Source organism: Zootoca vivipara, chromosome 11, assembly GCF_965207765.1.
Source record: "Zootoca vivipara chromosome 11, rZooViv2.hap1.1, whole genome shotgun sequence".
Lineage (NCBI taxonomy): Eukaryota > Metazoa > Chordata > Lepidosauria > Squamata > Lacertidae > Zootoca > Zootoca vivipara.
The window spans coordinates 27,088,501-27,115,410 of record NC_142594.1 but is presented as its reverse complement, the minus strand read 5'-3'; the positions used below and the strand labels follow the sequence as shown (position 1 = coordinate 27,115,410).

Sequence of the window (26,910 nt, the reverse complement as noted above, 5' to 3'; positions counted from 1 at the left end):
TTCAACTCAAAATTGGAGGAATTCTGTATAGTTTTGAAACCATTTTTTTCTTCATCACAAGAACTGTCTTCACCAATACCTAAGAAGAAAGTGAGTATGTGGATGAAAACTCCTACATGCTAGAGGTGATCTAGCTCCTTTCCCATCACCACACTGTGGGTTTAATGACTGGTGCCCCTCCTTAATCTCACAAAGATGCAGTGGCTTTGCCATAAAACAGATTCATAAAGTTGCTTTCTTGATTAAAAGTTTTAAATCACTCCTGAAATGAAGTGATTCCTTAAGAGAGAGCTTAAGAGATTGCTCATTGGTATAGAGGTCTATAGCACACCTTTTCCCAAAAACACAATTCATTGGGAAACTATCAGGCAAACCTCATGGGAATAGCAAAATAGTGAGTGGTTTGTGCTCCAAGCTATCAAGGTTAATATTTTTTATTCATGAGCAAACCTATTGTACCAAATAAGTTACTTGAAGTTACTGCTCGGTTAAGCAAAATTGGCCACGTTGTCAGTGCATGTCTATTTGGACTTCTGTGTCTTAATCTTTTGAGCATCAACAATATTGTGTAATCCCACAGGGAGAGGAAGGTCAGGAAGTGTCAGAAATAAACTGGCATGAGGCCAGGAGGAAAAGCTCGTAGTATTAGTGCATGTTGGTTTGGGGATTCAAAAGCTGACACGTCTTCCCCTGAGTCAATATTGATCTAATATCCTGGAGCAACAGAGCATCTCACAAAGGAGATGTAAAACTTAAGACCTGGCAAGGCAGGGCTGTTAAGAACACACTGATCATATAATGTCTGGAGTCCTTAACAAACACAGTTGAATTGGTACACTTCCATGAGCTAGTTCACATAGCTCTTATTCCACCCACATACATTGTTTAGTTGGATGAGCAATATCGTGTGAGCCCATAAACCTCTAGTGCAGCAACTTCAAGGTACACAGGAGATGCTGCAGCTGAGAATTGCAAAGAGGAGAATCGTCTCGTCGTTAGTTTACTGCTCAACACCTACTTTTCCTCTGTCTTCACCCAAAAGCAGAGCAGTGCCCAACCTGGTAATAACAGAATAAACGTTGCAAGGAGCTCACTCCCTGCAGCCCAAGATAGGAAACAATGTGGTAAAGGAAAACCTAGCTACTTTATGTGAAGTCAGATCTCCAGGGCCTGATGAGCTGCATCCAAGGGTACTAAAGGAGCTTGCAGATGTAATCACAGAGCCTTTTTTATAATCTTTGAGAATTTTTGGAAAACAGGTGAGGTCGCTGCATACTGGAGGCAGGCAAATGTCCCAGTTTTCAAAAAGGTGGGGGAAGAAAAGTCCCAGGTAACTACTGACCAGTAAGCTTGACGTCGATACCAAGAAAGGTCCTAGAACAGATAATTCAAAGGTCAGTCTGTGAGCACTTAGAAAAGGATGCTGTGATTACTAATACCCAGCATGGGTTTCTCAAAAACAAGTCATGCCAGATGACTTTCATTTCTTCTTTTTGATAGAGTAAGAATGCTATGGAAGTTTAAAAAAAGGACCCCTGACAGTTAAGTCCAGTCACAAACGACTCGGGGGTTGCGATGCTCATCTCGCTCTACTGACCGAGGGAGCCAATGTTTGTCCACAGACAGTTTTTCCGGGTCATGTGGCCAGCATGACTAAGCCACTTCTGGTGAAACCAGAGCAGCGCATGGAAACATTGTTTACCTTCCTGCCGGAGTCGTACCTATTTATCTACTTTCACTGTGACGTGCTTTCGAACTGCTAGGTTGGCAGGAGCAGGGACCGAACAACAAGAGCTCACCCCATTGCGGGGATTCGAACCGCCAACCTTCCGATCGGCAAGCCCTAGGCTCAGTGGTTTAGACCACTATGGAAGTAGTGCATCTTTATTTCAGCAAGGCTTTTGACAAAATCCCCCATGATATTATTGTGGAGAAAGGGGATGCCAACGGGATGAGGTAGCTTTGTAGCTAGTTGATTAACTGAATCCAAAGAGTACTCACTAATGCTTCCTCATAATCCTGGAAAAAAGTGACAAGTGGGGTTCCATAGGGGTGTCCTGGGCTCATTTTCTCTTGCTCTGGAGGGTAGGACCCAAACAATGGTTTCAATTTACAAGAAAGGAGATTCCGACTAAACATCAGGAATAACTTTCTGACAAGTAGGAGCTGTTCGACAGTGGAACAGACTTCCTTAAAAGGTGGTGGATATTTGAGGCTTTAAATCAGAGGTTGGATGTTCATCTTTTGTGGATGCTTAGTTGAGATCCCTGCATTGCAGGGGGTTGGACTAGATGACCCTCAGAGTCCCTTCTAACTGTAAAATTCTATCATTCTATGGTTCTTTGAGTTATTTACTCAATTTCTCTTCCATCCTTTCCAGCAAAGGAGCACAAAGTGGCAATGAGAGGGTCCTGTAAATTAAAGAAGCAGCCCCCTAAAAACATGTCAATTAGATCCGAGATTCCAGGAGTAGTGAAGTGATTTTGTTTTGATGAAATTTATGCTGTGCGCTGCCTTGAATATGTTTATCTAGAGAAGCAGTATATAAATTGTAAAATACTTACTTTAGAGTCTGCTCTGTTTTATGGGTGTAGGTCAGCCGTAGAGCCTGTTCTTTTCATGCATGTATCACAAGCAGCAAATTCACATAGTTCAAGGGATTGCAGGGAGGAAGTCTGGAAATATGAATAGCTATGCTTTTGCACATTTATTTGCAGAGGCCCTCCCACCTAGCCAAGTGTTTGGCGAGCAATAGTTTCACACAGTACATGTCCATAAACTCTGCCACACAACAAAAAGTTGCAGCCAGTTCTGGGCTCACACTGCACTTAGTTAGGTGTACACATGGAAAAGATAATGTCTGAAGAGGCCCTAGGAGTCTTGCATCTGGAGGGTTCCCATTGCTCTCAGAGGAAGCAAAGATTAGATAGTTCCTACCAGCGGAAGAAGCTAAGCCAACTCCTTTGCTAAGGGTAGACAGAAATAAATCAGGTTGGCACAAGTCCATGGCCCTGTGAATACAAAATGCTACCCTGAATCTCAATCAGGAGGCAGAGGTAGCATCCGAATCGAAGGTTTTCTCCCCTGGGAATCCTTGATAAGCCAGCCATACCTGGAACTGGGTGTATGCGGCGCTTTCACAATCACTCTGTACAAATGTGGAGTCTGATAATGGACACAGAATTCAATATCCGTCTACACTTTACAAGGAACATCATGGACTCCTCAGCATGTATCTCCCTCAGGGTGTTCATGGGTCCAGAGGGCAATCCTCTCTTTAAAGGTTTGCCCATTCCAGTCTGCCTTTGGGAATTGGCACATTGGACTGATCCTTCCCTGTGTGAGAGAATCGTTTAGATGTTATCCCAGCCACATGTAAGCTGCTTGCAGAAAAGCAACTTGCTAAGGTGGCCATGGGTCCCACTTTGCAGAGGAAAGTCCTATATTTGAAGGCATCCTCTTGTTTGAAGGTCTGGTCCAAGTCCAACTTAAAGAACCACAAGAAGGGAGAGCAAAAAAAAGGGCCTTGAAATTGCCCATCAACAGTTAGCACCTGCAGAGGCACAGAGGTCACCTGGTCACGGTCTTCACTACGGTGAGCTGTATTGCTGTTGAAATGTCTTTAAATTAAATTATATTTATAAATTTGCCTCTTTAACAGAAACAAATTATATGCAGCCTGCATCCTTTTTGAGCCTCTTTTTTGTGATCCACAATGCTAATAAAAGGTGCTTATGGGGGAGAATCTGTGGACATGGGAAGGATTACGCAAGTGGATACTACCAATTTGTGTTTATTGGGGAACACGTACTTAGGAAACACATTTTTTGCAGGTTCATGTGAAATCTCTGCCTCAGAACAGCCACTTTCTCTTTTTTAAAAGCCAAGTTTCTAGTTCTTGTAGCTATGAAAAAAACAGATTTCCTGGAGGCATCATATCAACCCTCTTTGCTATTTTCCAAAGCTGCAGTAGCATAAAAGATTATGCAAAATCAAATAAAGCCAAGTGATTTATATAATTCATTTAGTTGACAGAAATCTTTTTTTCCTGAATCCTGTAGCAGAAGTTAATTCAGCACAGAACTTGGTTTGGTCTCCCCCCCCCTTTTTTTTTTTAGCAAATAGCATATGCAGTGAAGGACATACTGTATATTTTTTCTCATTTAGCCATTCTTTCAAAGACCTCATGGCAGCCTATATGGTTCGCCTCTCTTTATGCTCACAACAACCCTGTGAGGTAGACTAGACTACCCGAGGTAACCCAGTGGGCTACATAGCTGAGTAGAGACTTCACTTGTACTCACCAATCCACTTCAAGTGACATTTATTGATGGTACCGTATATACCTGTAAGTCGTAACGTGGAAAAGAGTCATCTGTTGACGGATGCTGGGGCAAAGAGGGTTGCCCACATTTTAATTGTTATACAACAAGGAGAAAATAATCTGATGCATCCTTACCGTAGTTGCACTAAAAAAGTGCATAAGTAGAATTATGAATAGTTGTGCCCTTGTGGGTGGCCTCAGAAAAGTGAGTTCACAGGACTCATTCCATAGATATATGTAAATCCTGGTCCCAGCATTTCTCTAGACTATTCTTGGTTTGTTTGATTCAATACCATTGAGGTAATTTGCTAAGTTTATCCTCAAGCCGTCTGAATTTAATTTTAGTGAGATCTTGGCTCCCGCTTTAGCCAGGTTGTCTCACCACACATGTTGGCCTTTTTTTATTCATGTTTTGCTCATCTTTGAAAAAATCCCATAGCAACTTTGAACAGGAATCTGGCATTGCCAAAAAGGAAACAATCTCAGTTGTGCTGCATGCCCAGTCCTTTTGTGTACATCTCATTATCACAAGTCCCTGAAACATTCAGATGCTGAGTATATTAAGAACACCAGGGCCCATCCGGCATCGCATAAAAATAAAAAGTAAAAATTCACTGAGGGATGGTAGCAATTTGAAATTAAGCAGATGTGGGAAGGTAGGGCTAGGCAACAAAACAAACCAGAACCCTGAACTGTGCCTTATACTGTACACAGTAGGCTGAGTTAAATTTGCAAAAAGATAATACAATAAGTGTGTGGAAAATATATGTACCCTGCACATGTTCAGAGGTTAGTATCCTACCCTTTCTGTGTTCCACAGCTGAGCACTGAGATTCAAGCTGACTAGGACAGCTTGTGAAACCCACTGACTTTCAGCCTCCCTCCCTCACATGACTGATTGTTTTGAGAATAAAACTTGGGATAGAGGGAACCATGTTTGCCAATGTGCTTCTCGAAGGAATGGTGGAATAAAAGAGCAATGAATAGTAAATGAGTTCCAGCCTGCTAAACTCTGGTTCAAATGTATTTCTTTGTTAGACTTATGTTCCACCTTTCTTCCAAGTTTCTTCCCACAACACCCCTGTGGAGTAGGCTTCTTTGTTTTAGTCAATGTGTTATGTTAACCCTGCCCTTCCTTCAGCTTGCTTGCTTGCTTGGGCCTTTTAGCATAACCGCACCCTCATGAGGCGGGTTTAGTATTTTGTTATTTATTATTTTAAATGTTTATAGGCCACGTTTAGGAGTCAGACCCACTCAAGGCTGCTTGCGCAAAAATGGATGAAATTGCATTTTCCAACAATAATAAAACAGAATACAATGCAAAAATCACAACATTAATAAAACCAGCCATAATAAACCCATATCTTGTCCAAAGATAATAGTCAACAATTTCATAAGTGCATCAAACAAAAGGAGCTGAATAGCAGCACAGAATTACAGTTATTGAGCCACTGTAAATAAGTGGAGGAGATTGTCAAAAGCAGCTTGTGATGTGGCCTATCTAGTCCAGCATCTGATTCTCACAGTGGCCAAGCAGGACCTGAAGGCTAGCTAAAAGTTTTTAGCAGGTAATTCTTATTTATTATTTGATGTACGTGATATTTTGGATTTTTTTTTAAATTAAAGGCAGTTTTAGACAACAGAAAGGTGGGTTTTAGACTATGGAAAGGAGCTTGTGCCATGCTTTCTCCATGCTTCACGTCACTATTCAAGAATAACTATTCAAGCTTCACCTTCCACCTGGAGGGGCAGGGCTCTGGGATGCAAATATTTTATTCTAAGGTTTTTGAGATTCCTTCCTCCAGCTGGAAGTTAAAGGAACTGAAATTAAGGATGTAAAAATGAACCAGAAAAGCTTCCTTCCGTGTTGAGAAGCTTACACTTACGAGCCAACCCACATCCTCAAAAGTTTATTAACATTTTTTATATGCATAGTACTCCTCTCCATTCTGTACAGCAGCCTGTCATTGCAGCCCTTTTAAAAAGCTCCCCATTCTCCCCTCTCTTTAATTCCATTTTATGTTCTGCTGTACTTTCCCAACTGAATATGGCAATTTTAGGCAATTCCAAGGTTATACCATGCCTGACACATGACTTCACTTTAACAGCACCTGCCCAGAGAATAATTAGCAGCCCACTTTTTTGTTTAATAACAGGACTTCCATATACTACAGATGGCATTTTTCATACCAGACAGCCAACGCTGTATGTTGGAAACCAGCCAAACTGTCTGCGAAAACTGAGAGAAATTCAAGACAGACATCAGGGTGGAAAGAGAGTTTGACTTTCCCCCCTTCCCAACTATATGGGAACATATGTTAAAACCTAACCTAATATTATCCTATTGAGACGCGGGTGGCGCTGTGGGTTAAACCACTGAGCCTAGGGCTTGCTGATCAGAAGGTCAGCGGTTTGAATCCCCATGATGGGGTGAGCTCCCGTTGCTCAGTCCCAGCTCCTGCCCACCTAGCAGCTCGAAAGCACGTCAAAGTACAAGTAGATAAATAGGTACTGCTCTGGCGGGAAGGTAAACAGCATTTCCGTGTGCTGCTCTGGTTCACCAGAAGCTGCTTAATGATGCTAGCCACATGACCCAAAAGCTGTCTGTGGACAAACGCCGGCTCAATTGGCCTATAGAGCGAGATGAGCGCCGCAACCCCAGAGTCGTCCACGACTGGACCTAACAGTCAGGGGTACCTTTACCTTTACCTAATATTATCCTAATGTGAAATAATTTACTCTTTCTTACCCAATGCAATACAATGGAAATGATAAGATAGCAGGTTTGTTGATTAATGTTGTTTTAGGCATTAACTAACTCCCTTGTGATGATTATATGCCAGCTAGGTGACTGCATAAAGCTAAACTGAGAGTACACCCCTTTCAGTGCTCAAATTATGGAAAGGCACAATACAAATTGCCTACACCCTTTAGCCTTCGAAAAACAGGCTAAGGGGATACGATTTGCCTAAGGATTCTTAGCCAAAGGTTAGGAGACAGGCCCCCTCTGCCCCCCCCCATTTAGAGCACTGGTTTCATTGAACACAGTGTGTCTTACATTTGAGGAAAACGTAGAACACTGTTTGGTTAGAACAATGGTTTTAATTGTGTGGGTAACAGCCTTACTTGGAAGTATGACCATTTGAAATCACTATAACTTATTTCCAGGGAAATATATTCAGAGCTGCAAATCTTTCGTAGATCCCACTGAACTTATTTCTGAATAAATATGCATAGAAGTAAAAGTTCAGACATGAAACACACACACACAACTTCCACCTGAGGCTACCTGAAAGAAAAGTGGATGCCGGACTCTGCAGGGTTGGTAAGCAAAGTAGTGTGATGTGCTTGCAGTTTATACTCTGCAGCAATGTCACAGTGAATGTCATTAGCAGGTGTGGAACCCCTCACCCCCATCCCTGGAAAGGTGCTTTTCAAAAGCGCTTGCAGAAGTTCACACATGAGGGCCATGCAAATTTTCTCAGCTTTAAATTTTATTTTTGCATTAAAATGGCAAAGAGAATAAACATATTGGCACTTTTTTAAAAAATTGAGATCTGTTCAGGATTTGGAGAAGGTATTGTGGTCAATGCATTTTTGACCAGCGCAGAGAATGCATTGAAAGCACATTAAAATGTCATGTGTGCACAGCCTGTATGTCCGTATTGTTGCTGCTGTTCTCCAAAGGAATTGCCAGATCAGAGCAAATCAGCATAAATTTGTATGTCCCATTTGTACTAGATTCCAAGCACATGGAAGTCAATTTTCTGAATGGCAAAATTATTGCAAAAATTGCTTCTGGGAGCCTTGTGTGCATGGTACAACCAAATGCTTAGGCAACTATTTTAGCATAGAGCAAAAGGAGTAGTGTAATGTTTTGACTTCCAGCTGGAATGCTTTATGAATTAAAAGGTCATGCAAACATTTCCTCTCTAAATTGCTTATGTGTAAGCATTCATAAGAATCACAGAAATATCGTATTCTGTTCCTGGTGGGTCATATTTAGGTTTGGCTCCTTTCCTCACTGGAATGTATATACTCCTGTGAAAGTTTTTATGAAGGTAATTTGAAAGATAAAATGTATCTTGGCAACCACACATTTCAACTGTTTTGTCAGCTGCGCATGCAAATAAAGTAATAAACGTTCAGAAGATTATTATTTTAAAAGAAAAATCTATAAGTAAACACAAATAGGCTATACTGTACTAAATAGTTCAACAAGTTTTCTATAGTAATACATTTGTGGTAAAATGCCCAGTGAAGGTTTATAGATATTGAAGGAAACAATGTTTATAACAAATTAATTCTCAGCTAGTGCATGTTAGTACTGGTCAAAAATGAAATGTTGAGAACTGGCCTCCAGATGGCAGGTAAAACTTAGTAGTGCACTTAATAATGATAAAACTTCCAAATTCTGTTCAAATCACTTCATATACCTGTATATTATACACCAGCCCTCCAAAGGAGACCATTACAATATTTCAGGTAGGACATTTAGGGATTCACCCCCCCCCCCTTCTATATTGGAGCAGAGGAAGTCATATCATTTGTCTATCTAGCTCAGTATTATCTACACCAGGCATCCCCAAACTCGGCCCTCCAGATGTTTTGGGACTACGATTCCCATCATCCCTGACCACTGGTCCTGTTAGCTAGGGATAATGGGAGTTGTAGTCCCAAAACATCTGGAGGGCCATGTTTGGGGATGCCTGATCTACACAGACTAGCTGTGGGTCTCCAGAGTTTCAGAACAGGCACCTCCTATATAGAGATGCTGTGAATTGAACCTGGAATCTTCTGCATTCAAAGCAGATCCTCTAGCACTGAGTTATGGTCCTTCCCTAAACGGGGAAATATAGTGACTGGTTGTGTTGCTAAAAGAACACCCGTCTCAAACCGTAGTTGCTCTGGGACTAAGGGGAAGAACTATTGGTCCATGAACCATTCCTGCTTCCCAGGAAGAATATCATTGCAAGGAGGAGGCCAAACTCACCCAGAAAAGGAGCAGTTGTAGGGAGTTTGCTTTCCTTCCCCCCAAAATAACATTCTCTTCTAAATTTCAGTTGTGCTGAGACTAGGAGAGCACAAGGGAAGTAGATTCTGCACCAGTCTGAAAACTAAAGGTTGCTTGATAGCGTGGCTTCGGTATATTGTTTGTGTATTGGTTTTCTGTGCATTTTCTGTGCACCCCCTCAACCACCGATTCCACAAATCTGCGTTAGTGGGGAACATGCAGATGGCACAACACGTGAAGTGCCACTACCTACGTCAGGCATCACCAAACTTCGGCCCTCCAGATGTTTTGGACTACAATTCCCATCTTCCCCGACCACTGGTCCTGTTAGCGAGGGTTCATGGGAGTTGTAGGCCAAAACATCAGGAGGGCCGCAGTTTGGGGGTTGCCTGGCCTACGTCATTGTTACAGAGTCTTCATACCAAATGGTTACAAAACGGTTTTACACAATGAAAAATTTACTGGGTAACAAACTTACTGAACAACTAGAGCAGGGGTCCCCAAACTTACCTGGCTTTGGGCCAGATGCCCGCCGCGTCAATTGCGTGGTGGGCCGAAGGGTGGGGGTGGGGCGTGGGGGCGCGTCGCTGTGCGCGCCCATGCGCATACGCTATTTCTGGCACACTCCTGACCTGGAAAGCACCGGAAATAGCTCGTGTGCATGTGCAGAAGCTTCCTCCGACACGGAAGCACACCGGAAATAACGCTTGCGCCTGTGCACAAGCTATTTCCGTCGTTTTTCCGGGTCGGAAGTCGGCAGCCGTGCCGCACCGGTAAGAGTGGGTGGTGGCAGCGGGCGGTGGGGGTCCCCGGGGGCCGCATAAAAGAGCTTTGGGGGCCGTATGTAGCCCCCGGGCCGTAGTCTGGGGACCCCTGAACTAGAGTGATGCTTCACACAGTTAGCTTCACCTCTGACTGAAGATTGCAGCAGTGACTGGGGCAAACATAATCAGTATGAAAGAAATAATTAAGTAATTAGAATGGGCATGAGAACAGAGCTTGTCTAAGATGTGTTGGTTGGACAATGGTACCCCCCCTTCCATTCCACACACAAAAGCCAACTGAACTGGAGAGCGGGGGGGGGGGACTTACACCTACTCCTGCCTTGAGGGTAGTAGGCAGGCCATGTGGCACACACAACTCTGTGCTCCTGAGGAGGCTCAAGAGGAGTGCCAGGGAGACTGTCCCCCACCCCCACCCCGAACATCCTCTGCCTGGTGCAGGGCCAGCTTGAACTGCAACAAATTCAGTAATTCCTACAGCTGGAGAAGGGAAAGCATGCTGTCTTGATCGGAGAGATCACAGCCCCCTATGCTGTTGGTGCAGCCTGCTCTGTGATGTTGCTCCATTTGTGCATGAACAGACACCTGGCTGAGAGTGGCTTAACTCTAAAGTAAATGAAAGTGACAATTGAAGAACCGACACTAGAATTCCTTAAAAAAGAAAAAAGGGTCTTGTATTAGCAGTTCAACAGATCATTTGGAGTAACATCTATTCCTAGTCGGGGTCTCTCATTTCATTTCCATGACCAGTAAAGTCTAATTACAGTTCTGGAAAATATTAGAAAGGGCAACACAGTGGATAGGATCAGTTGCCAGACGTCCCTGGTTCCCGGGGACAGTCCCCGGATTTGCAAATCTGTCCCCAGACAAATTCCGTCCCTGGAATGTCCCCAGATTTGCAAATCTGTCCCTGGGAAACGTGACGGCGGGCAGCCTCAGCAGCCCGCCATTTTTCCTCTCCGGAAGTCCCCATATGATGTGTCTTGTGCGTAACACATCATATGGGGACCTCTGGCGAGGAAAAATAGCAGGCGCCACGGCAGCGAGCAGCTCCTGATGCCAGCCAGAGCCAACTGCACTACCAGGCTGGCTTCGGGCCGCTGACTGCCACCACTGCCAACGGGGAACTGGGGACGTTCAGCGGTATAGATCTTCTGCCCCCTCCCCCCTTTGTTTTGACTGATCGGGGGAGGCTCGGGAGTTGCAGATGCCCAGTTGCCCAGTTTTTAAAAACCTCTGGGTGTTTATGTTTCACAGGGTGCGAAAGAAGGGCTTTGCACCTTGCCTGGCAGAGAAACCATGAGCCTTGCGCCCCTCCTGGGCAACGGCTGCCCGCCCACGATTCCTGAGCCTCCCCCGATCTGTCAAAACAAAGGGGGAAGGGGGAAGGAGATTGGGGAAGCCTTGGGAGTCGCGGGTGGGCGGTGCACCGTTGCCCAGCTTTAAAAAAAACTCTGCACACTTATGTTTCACAGGGTGTGAAAGAAGGGCTTTGCACCTTTATACAATATGCATGTTTGCTTGGGCCCAGGGTCTTTTGCCTCGCCATCCCCACTACTGACTCCCTGTTGCTATTTAGCTTCAAAAAAAAAAAAAAAAAGTGTTCCTGGATTCATTGAAAAAACTCTGGTAATCTACTAAAGTGTGAAACCTGCTGCCCCCCCATTGCACTCAGGGGATCATTGAGGAAAGGCCTGGGGTGCAACTCTCACACAACCTGGCTCATTCAATTTTCACCATTCCCCACCTTCTGCTGCAGTCTTCCTCCATGCCACATGCCCCAGGCCTTTCTTGAACGTCAGCCAAGCCTCGTTCTTAACCTTAGACACATCTTCAGTATACCAAATGTGCCGTTATCTTGTATTCAGTCATTTAAAACAAGCTTTAACGTTTATTAGTTTTATTTACATAAAGAATGTCTATCTCACATCTCCGTAAATCAGCCAGCAAAGCAGATTAGAAACACTTGTAAATGTTCCAGGCTTTGATAGCTGTATTAGAAGGGGTTGGGGTGGGGAAAGGGGGAGGGAGGGAGGGATTGAGAGCAAAGCAGTTTTGTAAATACTTATTTGACAGTAATTCTGTCTCCAGATGGAAAACTTCCTGTAAATAAGGAGACTTCTCACTCAAGGGGATAGATTTCTTTTTGTGGTTCTCCCAGAGATTTCCACGGAGCACGTGGAATTTGCCTGCCTATAAACTTAGTGGTTCCCTTGGGATGTGCAAGAGGATTGAAGGAACAACAAAGGGGAAAGGTCGTCCAGATGGAAGGCTTGTGCCTTTGTGTAGTGACTCTGTCTTGGCTCACACTTCCCCCGCCTCCTTTCTCTCTCCCCGTTGGAAATAGCCCTGTTAGGGCTTCTGAAATTAGTAGCTGCATTAGGGACTTCATTGTACCTCTATGCTCAGCAATGCCTTGAAATGTTCAGCAATGCCTTGAAATGTTCGTACATTTACCAATTATGTACAGAATCCATCCAGTATGTTTCCTTAAGTAATACATTCAGTCACAGCAGAGAAATGGTTAAGCTTTTCCGCCAATATTGCAAGGTGATCCTAAATTGTATATGTGCTTTGTCTGCATAGACCAAAATATGTATTGACCCAAGAGAGATTGCCGGACAAAAGCCACGAAATTCAACATGAATTCTGGGACTAATGATTGGTTCTTAGCTTGGGCTGTTCGCCTTCCCCAGAAACACTGCATGAGTTCAAGATCTGAAGAACCATGCTGGTTTCATTTCAACTTAGTGGTGTGGTGAAATCCTGTATGGATGCTTTGAGATATCTGGAGTGCCGGGCATGACCACCCCACCGGATCCCAGTAAGACTGGGTGCAGACCACTTTATAATGGGATATATGTGGCTGCCGGCTCCCACTTGCACACCCAACATGAGATCTATCTCTCCTTTAAATTACCAATGTGGAGAACATCAGGTTCTGTGCTAAGGACCTGATCTGCTCTGAACCAAAATTAGAGACCTAGTAGTTTTTTGGACAAAAGCAGATGCGGTATTATTCACACAGCACTGTGCGAATGTGGGGTGTTTGATTTTAAAAAGTGACAGTTCATGAGAATTCAGGGGGATGGACCCTGATGTGGTGGGAAGGGGCTATAACCATTTGCCGCTGCTGTAGTTCTAATCTGGACCCTCCCCTATCCTGCATGCTTCAATTGCTATTTGCATCAGGATGGCATCTTCCATTGGTGCCCAGGGGACCTCCCTGGAACAAGTATCATGTCAAGGACAATTTTTTAAAGCCCACCTCCTCACTTTTCCTAGAGAAAAAAATGAAAGATTTCACCCAGAAAATGACTTTCGAGCCCATATAAAACAGGCTTGTTCCTTCACCGCAAGTCCAATATAGTTTCTGCAACAAGGTTTTCACCCTGAGTACAGGAAAATGTCTTTGGGGTATTAGAAATTCTTTCTGGATTGGTGCTTTTGGTTGACAAAGAGGGCATGCTGCAACTCATGCAGCATAGAAAAGTTTCTGACTCGAAAGAATACAGGTGCAGTGGAGAACCTCAGACAATATCACCATTGGTTAGATAGATAGGGCGGACAATAAAAGAAAGATATTGGTGATCACCCAAGGTACCATTGTGATGAATGGAGGATTTCAAAGGCAGGATGGCTTGTGGCTGTGGTTGTTGATGATGATGATGCCTGTTGCCTCCTTGAAGCAGTTAGCTTTGATGAGCAGGGACCAGACAGGGGCCAATTTCAAGCTTGGAAGCAAGGCGGGGTTGCTAGACGATTGTCACTGTAAGGAGTTTATTTCAGTAGCAGTCAAGTTTTATTAATAATGTTCATCCTATATATTGAGTCTTTATTTGGGTGTGGGGACAATGACTGTTCAGTGGCGGCAAAAGGGTGAGGAGCATTGTGAAACATTGCATTTATTTTTAGCATGTTATTTTGCATTAATGTATTTGCCTATTAATATCATCACCTTTTCTTATATGCCTTAGGTACTTATGTATCTTAAATATTTTAAATTGCAATATATGTTTGCTTGGCCTACATCACATTTTTGAACACTAGCCATTATTTCTTCTTCTTTTCCACAAGATGCCATAAAAAAATATCCATTTAATATTTGCCTTACATCTGGGGAAAACGGTTTAGCATGTTTCTTGTTGTTCTTGGCTGGAGACTTCTGTAGCTAAGGGTTGCTTTTTCCTGCTACAGGAAAGGATTTCCCCAATGTATCAAGGTAGAAGCCTCATCCAATATGGAAAACCTGGTTTGCACTATCTAAAGCAAACATAGGGTACATTTTTAGAGCATTTTACAGTTCTGACATTTTGAGTTACCTATGAAAACTCCAAAGGAGAGCAAGAATTATTTCCAAAAGGATCATTTATTAAACATTTCCTTTACAAAGTACAATCACTGTTTTGTGTAAAATTTGATTGCATTATTTCACTGTATGTACACAAAAGCCTGGAAGGGGGAGGGAATGCATTTTCCACACAGAGCTATCTAATAAATTGTGACCATTAATGGAGGCAGTTAACTCTGTCTTTATAATACCTGAATATTATTACATTACTGTAATTTTCTTTAAAAAAAAAATTCCAAATTATAGCGCAAGCTACTACCCACAGTTCTACTGACTTTATCAGGTGCTACTCAGGAGTAGATGAACTGTGGCCAGCAGCTGAAATGAGCCAAGATGTCAACGCATGTAAAACATTTGTGGTAGTGAATTCTATTTTTAAAAAAATATATGAATCAATGGTTCTTTTTCCTGACAGGCATGATCCTATTTAAAAAACAAACAAAAAACTTTTGCTGGTATAAGATAAGAAAATTTGAAGAGCAAGGTTTAATAATTTCCTATTAGCAGCAGTCGATATTAAAGGCAACATAAGATTTGTTTTGTCTGTGGTCTAAGGACATTCCATAGAATGCATTGCTAAAAATGAGTGAAAAGGAAAAAAAATGCCGTAAAGTAGATATATACAGAGTTAAAATACATTTCTTACCCACTAGACCATGTTTCTGTTGGCACTGTGTTATTCATTTATCAGAATATTTATTTTGTTGAGAGCAATGGCATTTTTTTTTCAGTGCAAGCTAAAGCAAAAAAATGCCTGCCCATTGTCATTAAAATGACAGTCCAATTTGGAATGTTCAAAAGCAAGCTTTGTCTTTCTGCTTCTGTTCACAAGGCAACTTTAAGGTGTGGCACTTACTGAATTCATGTTAAAAAAAAATTAATTCAAGAGTAGCAGACACCATAAGTTCAAGGTTCTGTTAATTGCGAGAGAGTCGCTTGCATCCGTCAATTACGTCCGTGTAAGGCTTTCTGCGTTAGCGTGTCTTTCCTGAGAACAGAGCTGCAACTCCTTCGTGTCTTATCATAAGTGCGCATGCTCAGAGCTGTGGTCGCTGTCGTGGCTGTCATCATTTGCTAGTGAGTCCCCTGTGTGCTGGAGGCTGGCTGCGCCAATGCCAGAAAGCTCCGAGGGAAGGAGCGTGCCCTTTTTGACGTTCACCAGTTCCTTCTCTCGGGCAGCGGCTCCCTGCTGCCCTCCTTTTACCCGCTTCCATTTCATTCGCCTGTTCTGGAACCAAACTTTTACCTTTGAATCAAAAACAAAAGAAAACGGCAATGTAGGACATCACTAAAATAGTCACAGGACTGATAATGGCATGCTTATAATTTCTAAGAGGGCGGCTGAAGTTCCTTTTCTCCACAGCTGCATATATTAGCAAGTACTTTGTAAAATACATGCAGGTCGGTTTGGGAGTGGGGGCGAGGGGAAATAGTTCCAAGAAGCTATAGCGTTCTCCGTCAGTGTTAACCAATGTTAACGTTAGTTTCACCAACATTCAGTAAGTGATATGTTGGCTTACCGTTGATATAACTGGTGCACAGACATTCATTTGCACAGCTGAAATAGACCATTCTTCATCTTATTTAATACACATTTTGCTTACTGCAGCCCTGGAATATCAAAAAATGTTTATTTTCTGCATGGAAAAGTCTAGTGTGGAAAGTTTTGGGGAGGTTCATGTCTCCTTGGCTATGGTTCAGACTTTTTGTTTCAGGGTTTTAAAAAGAAACACCAAGGATTAGCCACAGCATGAAACGTTATACGACACCAGTAACGGAGCCATGGCATATTTTTCATTTTTCATATATTTTATAGTTGTAGTATTTCACAAAAAAAGGAAATCAAGTCAAATTCTACTGCAGATATTGTTTATAAACCTTTTTTTTTTTGCTGTGTAATTTTATGCTAAATTCAAACTGATGGCTTGTGTTGTTTTCATATTGCTATTTAAACTAAATGTAAGTGTCTGGAATTAGGACAAGGCGGTTTTGAATTAGTTAGAGGCTTCTCAACCTTGAGTAGCACATCCTTTCTTTTAGACAGCACATCAGAGCCAAAGAAGCAGGCTAGTAAAATAAACCTAATAGAAGGAGGAAAGTATTTATTGCTCGTTGCTCTGATGTTAGGAAATATTGTTACGCCATCTGTCAAAAGCTTTCACAAAAACAATGTCAAAGGGCTCATAATGTTTGTACTCTTCATGCAGTCCTTTGTGGAAAATTATATATGACACTTTTCGCAATGAATTTCCTCTAGTAAAATAGCAATGTATTGCTAATGCCAAACACAGTATTAAGCTATACTATGCTTGGGACTATCATTCTGCTATAAATCCGATGAGTTCTTATTTTCTGTCAAATATCGACAGCTTTTTCTCATGAGTATTATTTATGCCTAAACATGCATGCACAGTATGTAAAGAGAGAGAGAGATAGAGATTAAATTTATCTATGGGTGGGGGTGATAGAATAATATACAGCTGGGATGGGGAACCTGTGGTGGACTCTTAACTCCCAACATCCCTGACCATTAGTCATAATGGCTGAGGCAGATGGGAACTGTAGTCCAATAACACCCAGAGGGCTACAGATTCCCCATCCCTTTTAAATATTAGTTGGTCAATGCAACACTGAACCAGAACTGAAAGCGACGGAGAAGCTGGACCAGGGATGCATTGCATCTTAAAAACACCCACACCCACATTCATTTGTGTCTAAAATTAGATCTTGCATATTTTATTCTATGGAGTATGGGAAAAATATCTAATCTAGGGGGAAAGTACCACAAATTCAAAGACCATTTTAGTAAAATTTAGTAGGCACTAGGGCACTAGGAGAGGTAGGGACGCAGGTGGCGCTGTAGTTAAACCACTGAGCCTAGGGCTTGCTGATCAGAAGGTCGGCGGTTCGAATCCCTGCAACGGGGTGAGCTCCCATTGCTTGGTCCCAGCTCCTGCCAACCTAGCAGTTCGAAAGCACGTCAAAATGCAAGTAGATAAATAGGAACCACTACAGCGGGAAGGTAAACGGCGTTTCCATGTGCTGCTCTGGTTTGCCAGAAGCGGCTTTGTCATGCTGGCCACATGACCTGGAAGCTATACGCCGGCTCCCTCGGCCAATAATGCGAGATGAGCGCGCAACCCCAGAGTCGGTCACGACTGGACCTAATGGTCAGGGGTCCCTTTACCTTTAGGGCACTAGGAGAAGGGGACGACAGAGGACGAAATGGTTGGACAGTGTTCTCGAAGTTACGAACATGAGTTTGACCAAACTGCGGGAGGCAGTGGAAGACAGGAGTGCCTGGCGTGCTCTGGTCCATGGGGTCACGAAGAGTCGGACACGACTAAACGACTAAACAACAGTAGGCAATCAACCATATTTTGTGTAGTGAAACCAGAGCAAGTGTACATAGACAGGGCACTTGAACTAATGCCCATTTAACTCAAGCCCATCGGGTTAGCTGGTTTGCGAATTGCAGCCTTAGATATGTTCAGCAGTAGTTGGAAAGGACCAGTTTATGAAGGCGGGTGAAGGCAAATGCGCTCAGTTCAGTGGGGTGGGGTGGGGGTCATGCATAAAATTCTGTAAATCTCAGGAATGAGTTTACAAGTTCAAAGAAGAAAAATAATATAGTCTAGCATGTGAAAATAGAGCTAGCACAAGGAAACTAAGAATAATGCAATGAACCTAGGGAAAAAATAAGAAAAGATTATTTTAATATGTTAAATGCATTTCACTCTTGGCTGCAATTTGTGGCACTGCTATATCTGGTCTGATTTGTATTGTCTGGCAACCAAAGGGTGGCTAAAGATAGGAAAGTTAAATGCACTCTTGCAGGGGTGGGGGGGTGGGATAAAATGTAACAAAGGCACACTCAGTATATGGAAATAGGATAGAAGTCCAGACAAATTCATAGGAAAGAAACTGTATGGCATTATTCTACTGGGGGTGGGGACTTTGCAGGTCATATTTATTAGCAATCTTTGTTTCTGCCTCTAAGCGTACAAGTGTGTTTGAGTAATTGTTTTTTTATTTTAGATTGCAGAGGAATGGCAACGAGAATGGAAAAATAGATAAAACTGCTTGAAACATAATAGGCCCAAATTGCAAAGGTCATATGTAAAAGGAGGTGTAAATTGGCAAGTGCCTGTGAGTCTAAGGAAGTGAGTAAGCCTGAGGGAGTCTAAGTCAATCTAAGGGAATCTACATTGGCTAGCACATACATGTAAGGCTTGGAAGAAAGCATAAGTTAAACCATCTGAGCCTTCCTCTAAATTTAGATACCTTCTGGCAAAATTAAGAAGTGGTCTGTGTAAGATGAAACAAGCCCTTTCTCCCCAAGCCCTTCTCTTCACTTTTATTTCCATTAGCTTTAAGCTGTGAATAAGATATGTCAATTAGTCTTTTTTTCCCCTCTTAAGGTGGCTTTCACAATAGGTTGAAGGCAATAACTACTGGATGGCAAAAAAAAAATCCTTTGGTGAATACATCCAAGCAACAGTAAAACACTCTATTTCTTTACTGACATGCTGCACCATGCCACAGGTGAAAGGAGAAGGAAAGGAGAAGAATAGGCAATAAACAACTCTAGTGGGTTTAATGCCAGTTGTGTTGGGGATCAATAGAAAAGGGGTCTAAAGCAAAGTCATCATTTAGATTATCCAAAGCCAAACTGTACCCCACAAAGAGATATGAAGGAGTACAAAAGGGGGGGTTCTCTTATATTTAGGAAGCTGCTCAGCAGTTTGTTTGCTCTTGAAAGGCTGGCTCTGGTAGCTTTACTTATTCTTATTCTTCTTCTTATTATTATTTTAATTAAAATATTTTATAATGTCCTTCCTTTAAAAACAAAAACAAAAAAACCAATGACAACATATGCCAGCACAATAAAAACAAACAAATACAGTAAAAGCAACAGCAACTGGACTGTGAATTGATATCTATAACCAGCAGAGGGATGAGTGAAAACATATGTTTTAAGGAGGCACCAGAAACTCAGCAGAGTTGGTACTTGCCTTATTTCTGGTTGGGAAGATAATTCTGCAAGCTAGTCTGCAACAGAAAATGCCTTCCTGGTTGTCACTAGACTGACATTCAATACAATACAATATACTTTATTCGACCGAGAGTCAGAAAGAAAAAAAACATTCCTGACATTCACAGGTTCCAGCACATCTCATTCTGAGATCTCAAGATCTGGTCACGTGTATCTGGGTGAAGCTGGTCAGGTAACCAGGTCCCAGGTTGTTTATATGTTTGGTAACTTGGCCTTAGTAGCAAATTGGTAACCAGTGCTGCACTTTGAGCAGTGGTTTCATACATTTGGTGGAAGCTACTCAAGTTAGCAGGCGAACCACTGCATTTTCCACAAGTTGCAACATCCACACCAACCTTAAGGATAGCCCCATGTAGAGCACATTGTAGCCTTGAGGTAACTAACACATGAATCACTGCAGCAATGCTATCTGGAGTTGGTAAAGGACACTCCTGAGCCCTCCAGTGGCAGTGATGGGTTCAGAAGTGCCAGCTTCAGACACCTACAACTCCAACCGGAACAGGCAATTTGCATAATTCTAACAACCAGTTACAACTTGCCCACAATGCTTCCATCTTGCCATGGTTTAGCATCAGCTGATTAGCCTTCACCCAGTCCAGCATTAGCAGGTGTACCTGCTGATCTCTTGAATGAGCTGCAAGAGCCACTGGCAAAATAAATTCTCCGTGAGTTTTTTCTGCCCTGCTGGAAATAACTGGGTCTAGTAATTTCCACAGGACCACAGGATCACAATCTTTAAAAGTTCCATTTTACAATCATTTTGGAATGCCATGCTGTCAAGAAGGCACAACAATCTAAAGTGATTTAAGCACTGAAATAATAAAACCAGACCTCCAATTTTCATCTTATTTACTTGGTTGCCATATTTAACAAATGAATATTGTATTTTTAAAAATGCATAATGATCAGATGAAGAGAATCAAACTTTATAAATGATGGAAAATCCATCTTTTCCTTTGGGTTTTAATGTATCCACTTTTAAAATTCTAGTTTAACAGCTTTTAAAATGCAGCCTTTGTTACAGATGGCTTAAATCGCTCGTTTAAAATCCAGTCTCCTATGTATTTCATTTAGCACCATTAGACTGTCAAGTTCTTGTCTTTTACTTTATAATAAAGAACAACTTACACCATTATACTCTGAAACAGAAATAGTATTGAACTGCATATATCACATGTGCTAAATATAACAACCTGTAAAGGATGTTTCATGTGCTATTTCCTCCACAGATCAAATTCAGAGCGATGAAATCTGAACTTCCTTTGGATTTCGTGACAAGTCAATAATGGAACTGATACATGATCCTGTTACATTTTAGCAATAGGAAGGATGTGTGAATTCTGAAAATCAATTCTCTTAAATTCTTAGAAGCCCACACTTTATCCTATTGCTAAAAGTTCCTGCATATCTGAAACAGTTAAGCAGCTTGCTTGAAAGTCAGAATATATATTGAGGTGAAGTAGTAGTAGTAGTAGTAGTAGTAGTAGTAAAAGTCAGAATATGAGAAAGAAATACTAACAGTTTCTGAAAAATTAAACAGACTTTATTTTTGTATAAAGTTTTGTATTCGATTTTTGTAAAGTGTTGGGGCAAATAGCTGCTTATTAATTTGAAATTGGGATCTTTTCTAATGCAAACTTAACTCCCACATATTTATTTAAATAAAATGTATAAAATGGTATTTCTAAGAACATTTTTGCTTAAGGCAATTTCACATTTTTAAATAGTAATAAGAATAAGAATAAACCCTGTAATTTAAACATTCAAAAGGTTCTGGGTGGTATACAATGGTAGTCATAGAACAGGCTCACTGCAATCAATGGACTTAATTAATTAAGTCCATTGATCTCAAAGGGTCTATTACAAGTATGACTTAGTTTAAGTATTGAAGTTAAATAGATTGACACTTCCCAAACATTTCCAGACCAAAGTGCCTGTGCTGTCAGGTGCCCTGAATCTGCACATCTAACACCTGCAAACTTCATGGGATTTGTTGTTATTCCAAATGGAACTGCAGGATTAACAGGGATGATGGCTGTGCCAAAAAACCAAACCTGCAGTAGGACCACAACCTAATGCTAGCACTTACTTGAGATACTTCATAATTAAGACCCATTCATCTGTCTAAATACGTTACTGCCAGTTCAGCTTCCTACAATGGTGCACCTGCCTGGGGTATTGTTTAGCGATTTGGGGTGGGTTGTTGCTGTTATTGATATAATTTTTTTGTATCTTTATTTTAGATATTATTGTGATTTATGTGGAAACTGTTCAGCTTTTTGATGCTTCATTTATTGTTTTTGAGCACTCTAGTTATGTTTGTCATTACAGTGGTACCTTGGTTTACAAACACAATTGGTTCCGGAAGTCTGTACTTAACCTGAAGCGAACTTTCCCATTGAAAGTAACGGAAAGTGGATTAATCCATTCCAGACAGGTCTGCGGAGTACTTTAACTGAAAATACTCAAACCGAGGCGTACTTAAACCGAGGTATGACTGTATGTAATTTTTTTTATATTGTAAGCTGCCTTGAGCAAGGTTTGAACTATGGAAAGGTGGCATACGAATGAAATGTTGACTGAAAGTGTCCCACGCCTAACACATTTTTTTGGAAATCAATCCCGTTGTTTTTAATGGAACTAAGTATACTGTATATTCTTAACATATTAATGCTGTTTTCGCAGGCTTGGCTGCTTCGTACCTCCAGAGCATCAAACCCCAGGCAGGTCATATAGGTCACCATTTGGCATGTTCCAAAGGACTATTCTAACCTGGGTTTAGTGGTGGTGAACCAACTTGGAATCAGTGTGTGCAACAAATGATTCAGAGCACCACTTTGTAATGGTACAAAACAAGCAAGGCACACAACAATCTTGACAACTGGACCTCCAACTGACAGACTGTTTTGTGAAGAGAGATGTATGACCTATAGATCTGATTGAACTGCCACCTGATTGAACCAGGAAAAACATTCCTCTTCTCCCAGGCCTTTGGCTAATTAAACAAAATATGGCCTTTCGAACTGTGGGGGTATTGTTTTTGTTTGGTATTATGTTATGTACTTTCATGTTTTTAGATTGTAAACCCCCTTGTGATCCTTGGATGAAGGGCAGTACATAAATGTAATTAATAATAGTGTACTGGACTAAATGCATTGCCACGGAAGGACAAGCAAGTGACGTTAAAATCCTCATATTTCTACATAATGGGTCTGTGCATTTGACAGAAAAGCATGAGTTGGACCTGGATAAACCTAAACATCTGATGAAATGAAGTCTCCTATTTCAACCGTTTTGTTTTATTTTAATGAGTGGGTTCTTATTGTTTCTTTCAAGCATACATATACTCTACAATGCACAGTGGAAAAGGTGGCTAATCTAGAGAGGAGCTATTGCAGCACGAGGAACTATTTCTAAATCACCAGTTATGGACTGATCTGCTAGGCACATCTGCTCACTGGCGTGGTGTGAAAGCACAGCTTCCTTTCCCTTAGTCAACAACTTGGTTAGTATTTAGGTCTCCCAGACTGATGATTTAGCAGTTGCTTAAATAGGTTGAGGAATATATGACCGCACATTGAACATCTCTTTGGGAGCAGGCACCGGAGGAAAGGTCTCTTAGCTGTATCTGTTTTATTCTGAGGAGAGAGTGGGCTACCAAACTCGGAGGGGTGGGGGAAGAATATGATATGGGTGCTAGAAACAAGAGGCATTGTTTCAATGTATACAGGGCCACAGTAAAAAGGTAACTGTTTGAATCAAAGCTTTTTTTCTACTCAAGAGTCAAAGCCTAAGCTCGCTTCAATGCAGGTGGCTCCCCTAAAAATAAATAAAGTTGCACGGCATGTCAGTCGGTGGAGAATTTGCCTCACCGCTTTAAAATCAAGTCTGACATATATATATATTTACACACACACGCACACACACACGCACACACACACACACACACACACACAGAATAGTTTTCTTTTCCTCCGAATAATGGCTTTCTTTTAAATCCAGAGAAATAATGTGTTTGCATATGTGAATATGTAGCTTAAACTGTATTTGACAGCCTCTCTTACAGGCAGCGCTAGCAGACATTTCCACTGGGACCAGATCTCACATTCCAAGGCCAGAGCTGCAGGAAACGGACACCGTTTCAGAAACCAAATAAAACATAAAAACCCATACCCCATAATTCTTGTGATCTTTCCTTCAAATGTGGTGGTTTCCTGACCCTCCCAGCAACACATTATAAAAAACCTCCTATATTGAAGAAGCAGGTGGAGTCTCCGCTCATTTACCAATGGACGGTCACACAATTTATCAGAACAGGTAAAACCTGCCTATCGAAAGAAAAAAGAGAGAACTATGTAACTTGAAAACGGGGGCATTGTTGTCAGTAGAAAGTGGATTGCCCACCCACAAGCTGAAGAATCTATCAAACAGGGAAGTGCAAAGTTTATTTTCTTTTTATCTCATTTACTCCAATGAAACATTGATTCTTAATATTCTGTCAAGGGCAAAGCAGATGTGACACAGAAGATCTATGAAAAGGATCTACAGCTTAAAAAACAATCAGAAAGCTGCAGGGGGCGGGGAGGGTGGGCAATGATTTAGATTCCGACCTCTGCATGGGGGTGGTTGTGTTTTCCTCCATGCAGCTTTTGGTTAAAATTCTTCCCCCTCACCCAGCTAGCATTAGCCCAAGTTTTGATTGGGAAAATAGCATAATGGGAAGGGTTCCTATTCATTCTAGGATAGTGATATTACTATTTTTTATCAATTTTTTGACATAAAGAGTTTTAAAAGAATGTGATTTGTTTTATTAAGTTTTAGGGCTCATTATAGGACATTTTCTGATAAGTAGATGACGTGTCTCATGGAAATCTGATAACTTTTTATTCTTTGGCAACCTATGTTAAAAAGTAGTCATGCAGAAATGTATGCCTCTTTTTGTCACCTTTCTCAGTCTTCATTTCCTCCTTGCCCAGCACCATGGCTATTATCTGAATTGCCCTCTAGGAAGTTTTAGTCTTTAAATAAACCCCAAAGCAAGAATCTGTATTTTCAGATGTCCTGCATCACTCCCGATTGGTCCCTTTAAAGCCCAATCAGGCTTTAAAGCCAAGTGATAATCACAGTTCATACATAAATAAACCACCACAACAATATAATCTGAGTAGGTAGGATTTTCTGTAGGCAAATTAAATAAATATATATTTGATTTCTGCAAAACACTCTTAGATGGAGCTTACCTCGCACCAGAATTGCAGTTAATGCAGAATGCTGCAGAGCAGTTGCAATCAGGAGTGAGACCTGACCATGTCAGCCTGCTAAGAGTTCTGAACTTATTGGTATTACCGTGTTTCTCATATTATAAGACACGTCTTATATTTATTTTTTCCTCAAAAAAACACACTATGGCTTATTTTCAAGGGATGTCTTATTTTTTTCCTCCTCCTCCTGCCGTGGCCGGCATTGCTGCTGCGCCTATCACTATGTCTTATTTTCGGGGTATGGCTTATATTCCTTGAATGCTTAAAAATCCTGCTATGGCTTATTTTATGGGTATGTCTTAAAATATGAGAAACAGGGTATATAAAGATCGCTGACACCTACTCATTGGAACATGCTATATGTCTATTAACACCAGGCAGGCGCTTTTGCTGTATCCTTTTCAGCACCTGCTTAAAACATTTGTTTATCCAGACATGTGGATGTTGATGTGCTTTAATCTCTTTTTAGTCTACTGTTAATTTCAATTACCTTTTAAATGTGTTTCCTTGTTTTTAACTATTGTATTGATCACCTCAATATTTAGAGGTTTTATTACAATACATAAGTATATACATATATTTTAAAATGAATAAGTAAATAATATTAGGTACCATGAAGGCCTAGAACCTTGCTAAAAAAGTTTTATTAAACTTCTTTCATAAAAGGCTTTGTGAGTTTGCCACCCTTTTTATACTGTGAAGACCCACCTCTTCTCTTTAGCTCTTAGTAGCTGATGTATAGCACTACTGAAGTAGGAGCATTGAAAACTGCCTTATTATACTGACACAGAATTGGTCCACCTAGTTCCGTATGGCCTATATTAGTTTCTTCTCTGTGGCGCAATGGGTCAGTGTGTCTGACTGCTAACCAGAAGGTTGGTGGTTCAAACCCACACAGGGATTGGCTGTGGGTAGGATTCCTGCATTGCAGAGGTTGGAAGAGATGACCCTTGGAGTCCCCTCCAACTCTCTGATTCTATTAACTGTGTGCTCCCATATATGGTTGGACTACAACCCCCATCATCCCTGGCCAATTTACCAAAGGTCGTGGATAATGGTAATTGTAGTCCAACAACAATTAGGAACGTTTGAAGAGCGTTAATCTACATTGACTTGTAGCAGCACTCTGGGGTTTCAGGCCCTGGAGATGCCAAGGATTGATCCTGCTGGGATCTGTGTGCAGAGCATGTGCTCTGCCTACCGAGCAACAGCCCTTCCCTGGACTACCATGCAAGTAAGTGGTTTTGAAGGGAGTTTATAGAAAAAGAAAGACAAATGTGCAACACTTTAAACTAATTTAGTAAAACTGCTATCCACCTTTAAAAAGCAAATAGAAGAAGAAGAAGAAGAAGAAGAAGAAGAAGAAGAAGAAGAAGAAGAAGAAGAAGAAGAAGAAGAAGAAGAAGAAGAAGAAGCCCAGCTCTTTGCATTCCAGATTTCCCTGGAAGCTTCCACAGCTCTATAGCAAAGACAATTTAAGAAGCATCTTTGTCTCAGTGGTTCTGGAGGCTCCCCCCCCCCCTCTTTTAAGAGCTCCTATGGTTCTGACATATCTCAAGCTATGCAGTAAAAGTATGATCAATTACTCCTCTGCAGCATGTTGAATCAAAACCCTTGAATAATTGCCTCTGGGAAACAGAAATTATCTCATCATGCTCTACGCTTTTTAAGAAGAGACATGAAAAACACCAAGAATGTGCTGTATTCAGTGCCAGTATGAAAGCAAAGGCTTTGTGCGCACATGCAACTTAATTTCCTCAAGCTGCATGAGTGTTGTTTGGTGTGGGACGTAGGTGGCACTGTGGTCTAAACCACTGAGCCTCTTGGGCTTGCCGGTCGGAAAGTCGGCAGTTCGATTCCATGCAATGGGGTGAGCTCCCGTTGCTCTGTCCCAGCTTCTGCCAACCTAGCAGTTCAAAAGCACACCAGTGCAAGTAGATAAACAGGTACTGCTGAGGCAGGAAGGTAAACGACATTTCTGTGCGCTCTGACACTCATCATGGTCCTCCATGTGCCAGAAGTGATTTAGTCATGCTGGCTACATGACCCAGAAAATGTCTGTGGACAAACACTGGCTCCCTAGGTCTGAAAAGAGAGATGAGCGCCGCACCCCATAGTCGCC

At 41.7% G+C, this 26,910-nt stretch overlaps 1 protein-coding gene across 1 annotated transcript in view; it reads right to left on the bottom strand.

The window, feature by feature from the left end:
- Positions 1–14,695: 14,695 nt before the first annotated feature.
- MEOX2 (mesenchyme homeobox 2) overlaps positions 14,696–26,910 on the bottom strand; it is a 64,041-nt gene continuing 51,826 nt past the window's right edge. The window contains exon 3 of the mRNA XM_035129342.3: positions 14,696–15,717. Coding sequence (XP_034985233.1) covers positions 15,493–15,717 — 225 coding nt within the window. The 3' untranslated portion in view covers positions 14,696–15,492. The remainder of the gene's footprint in view (positions 15,718–26,910) is intronic.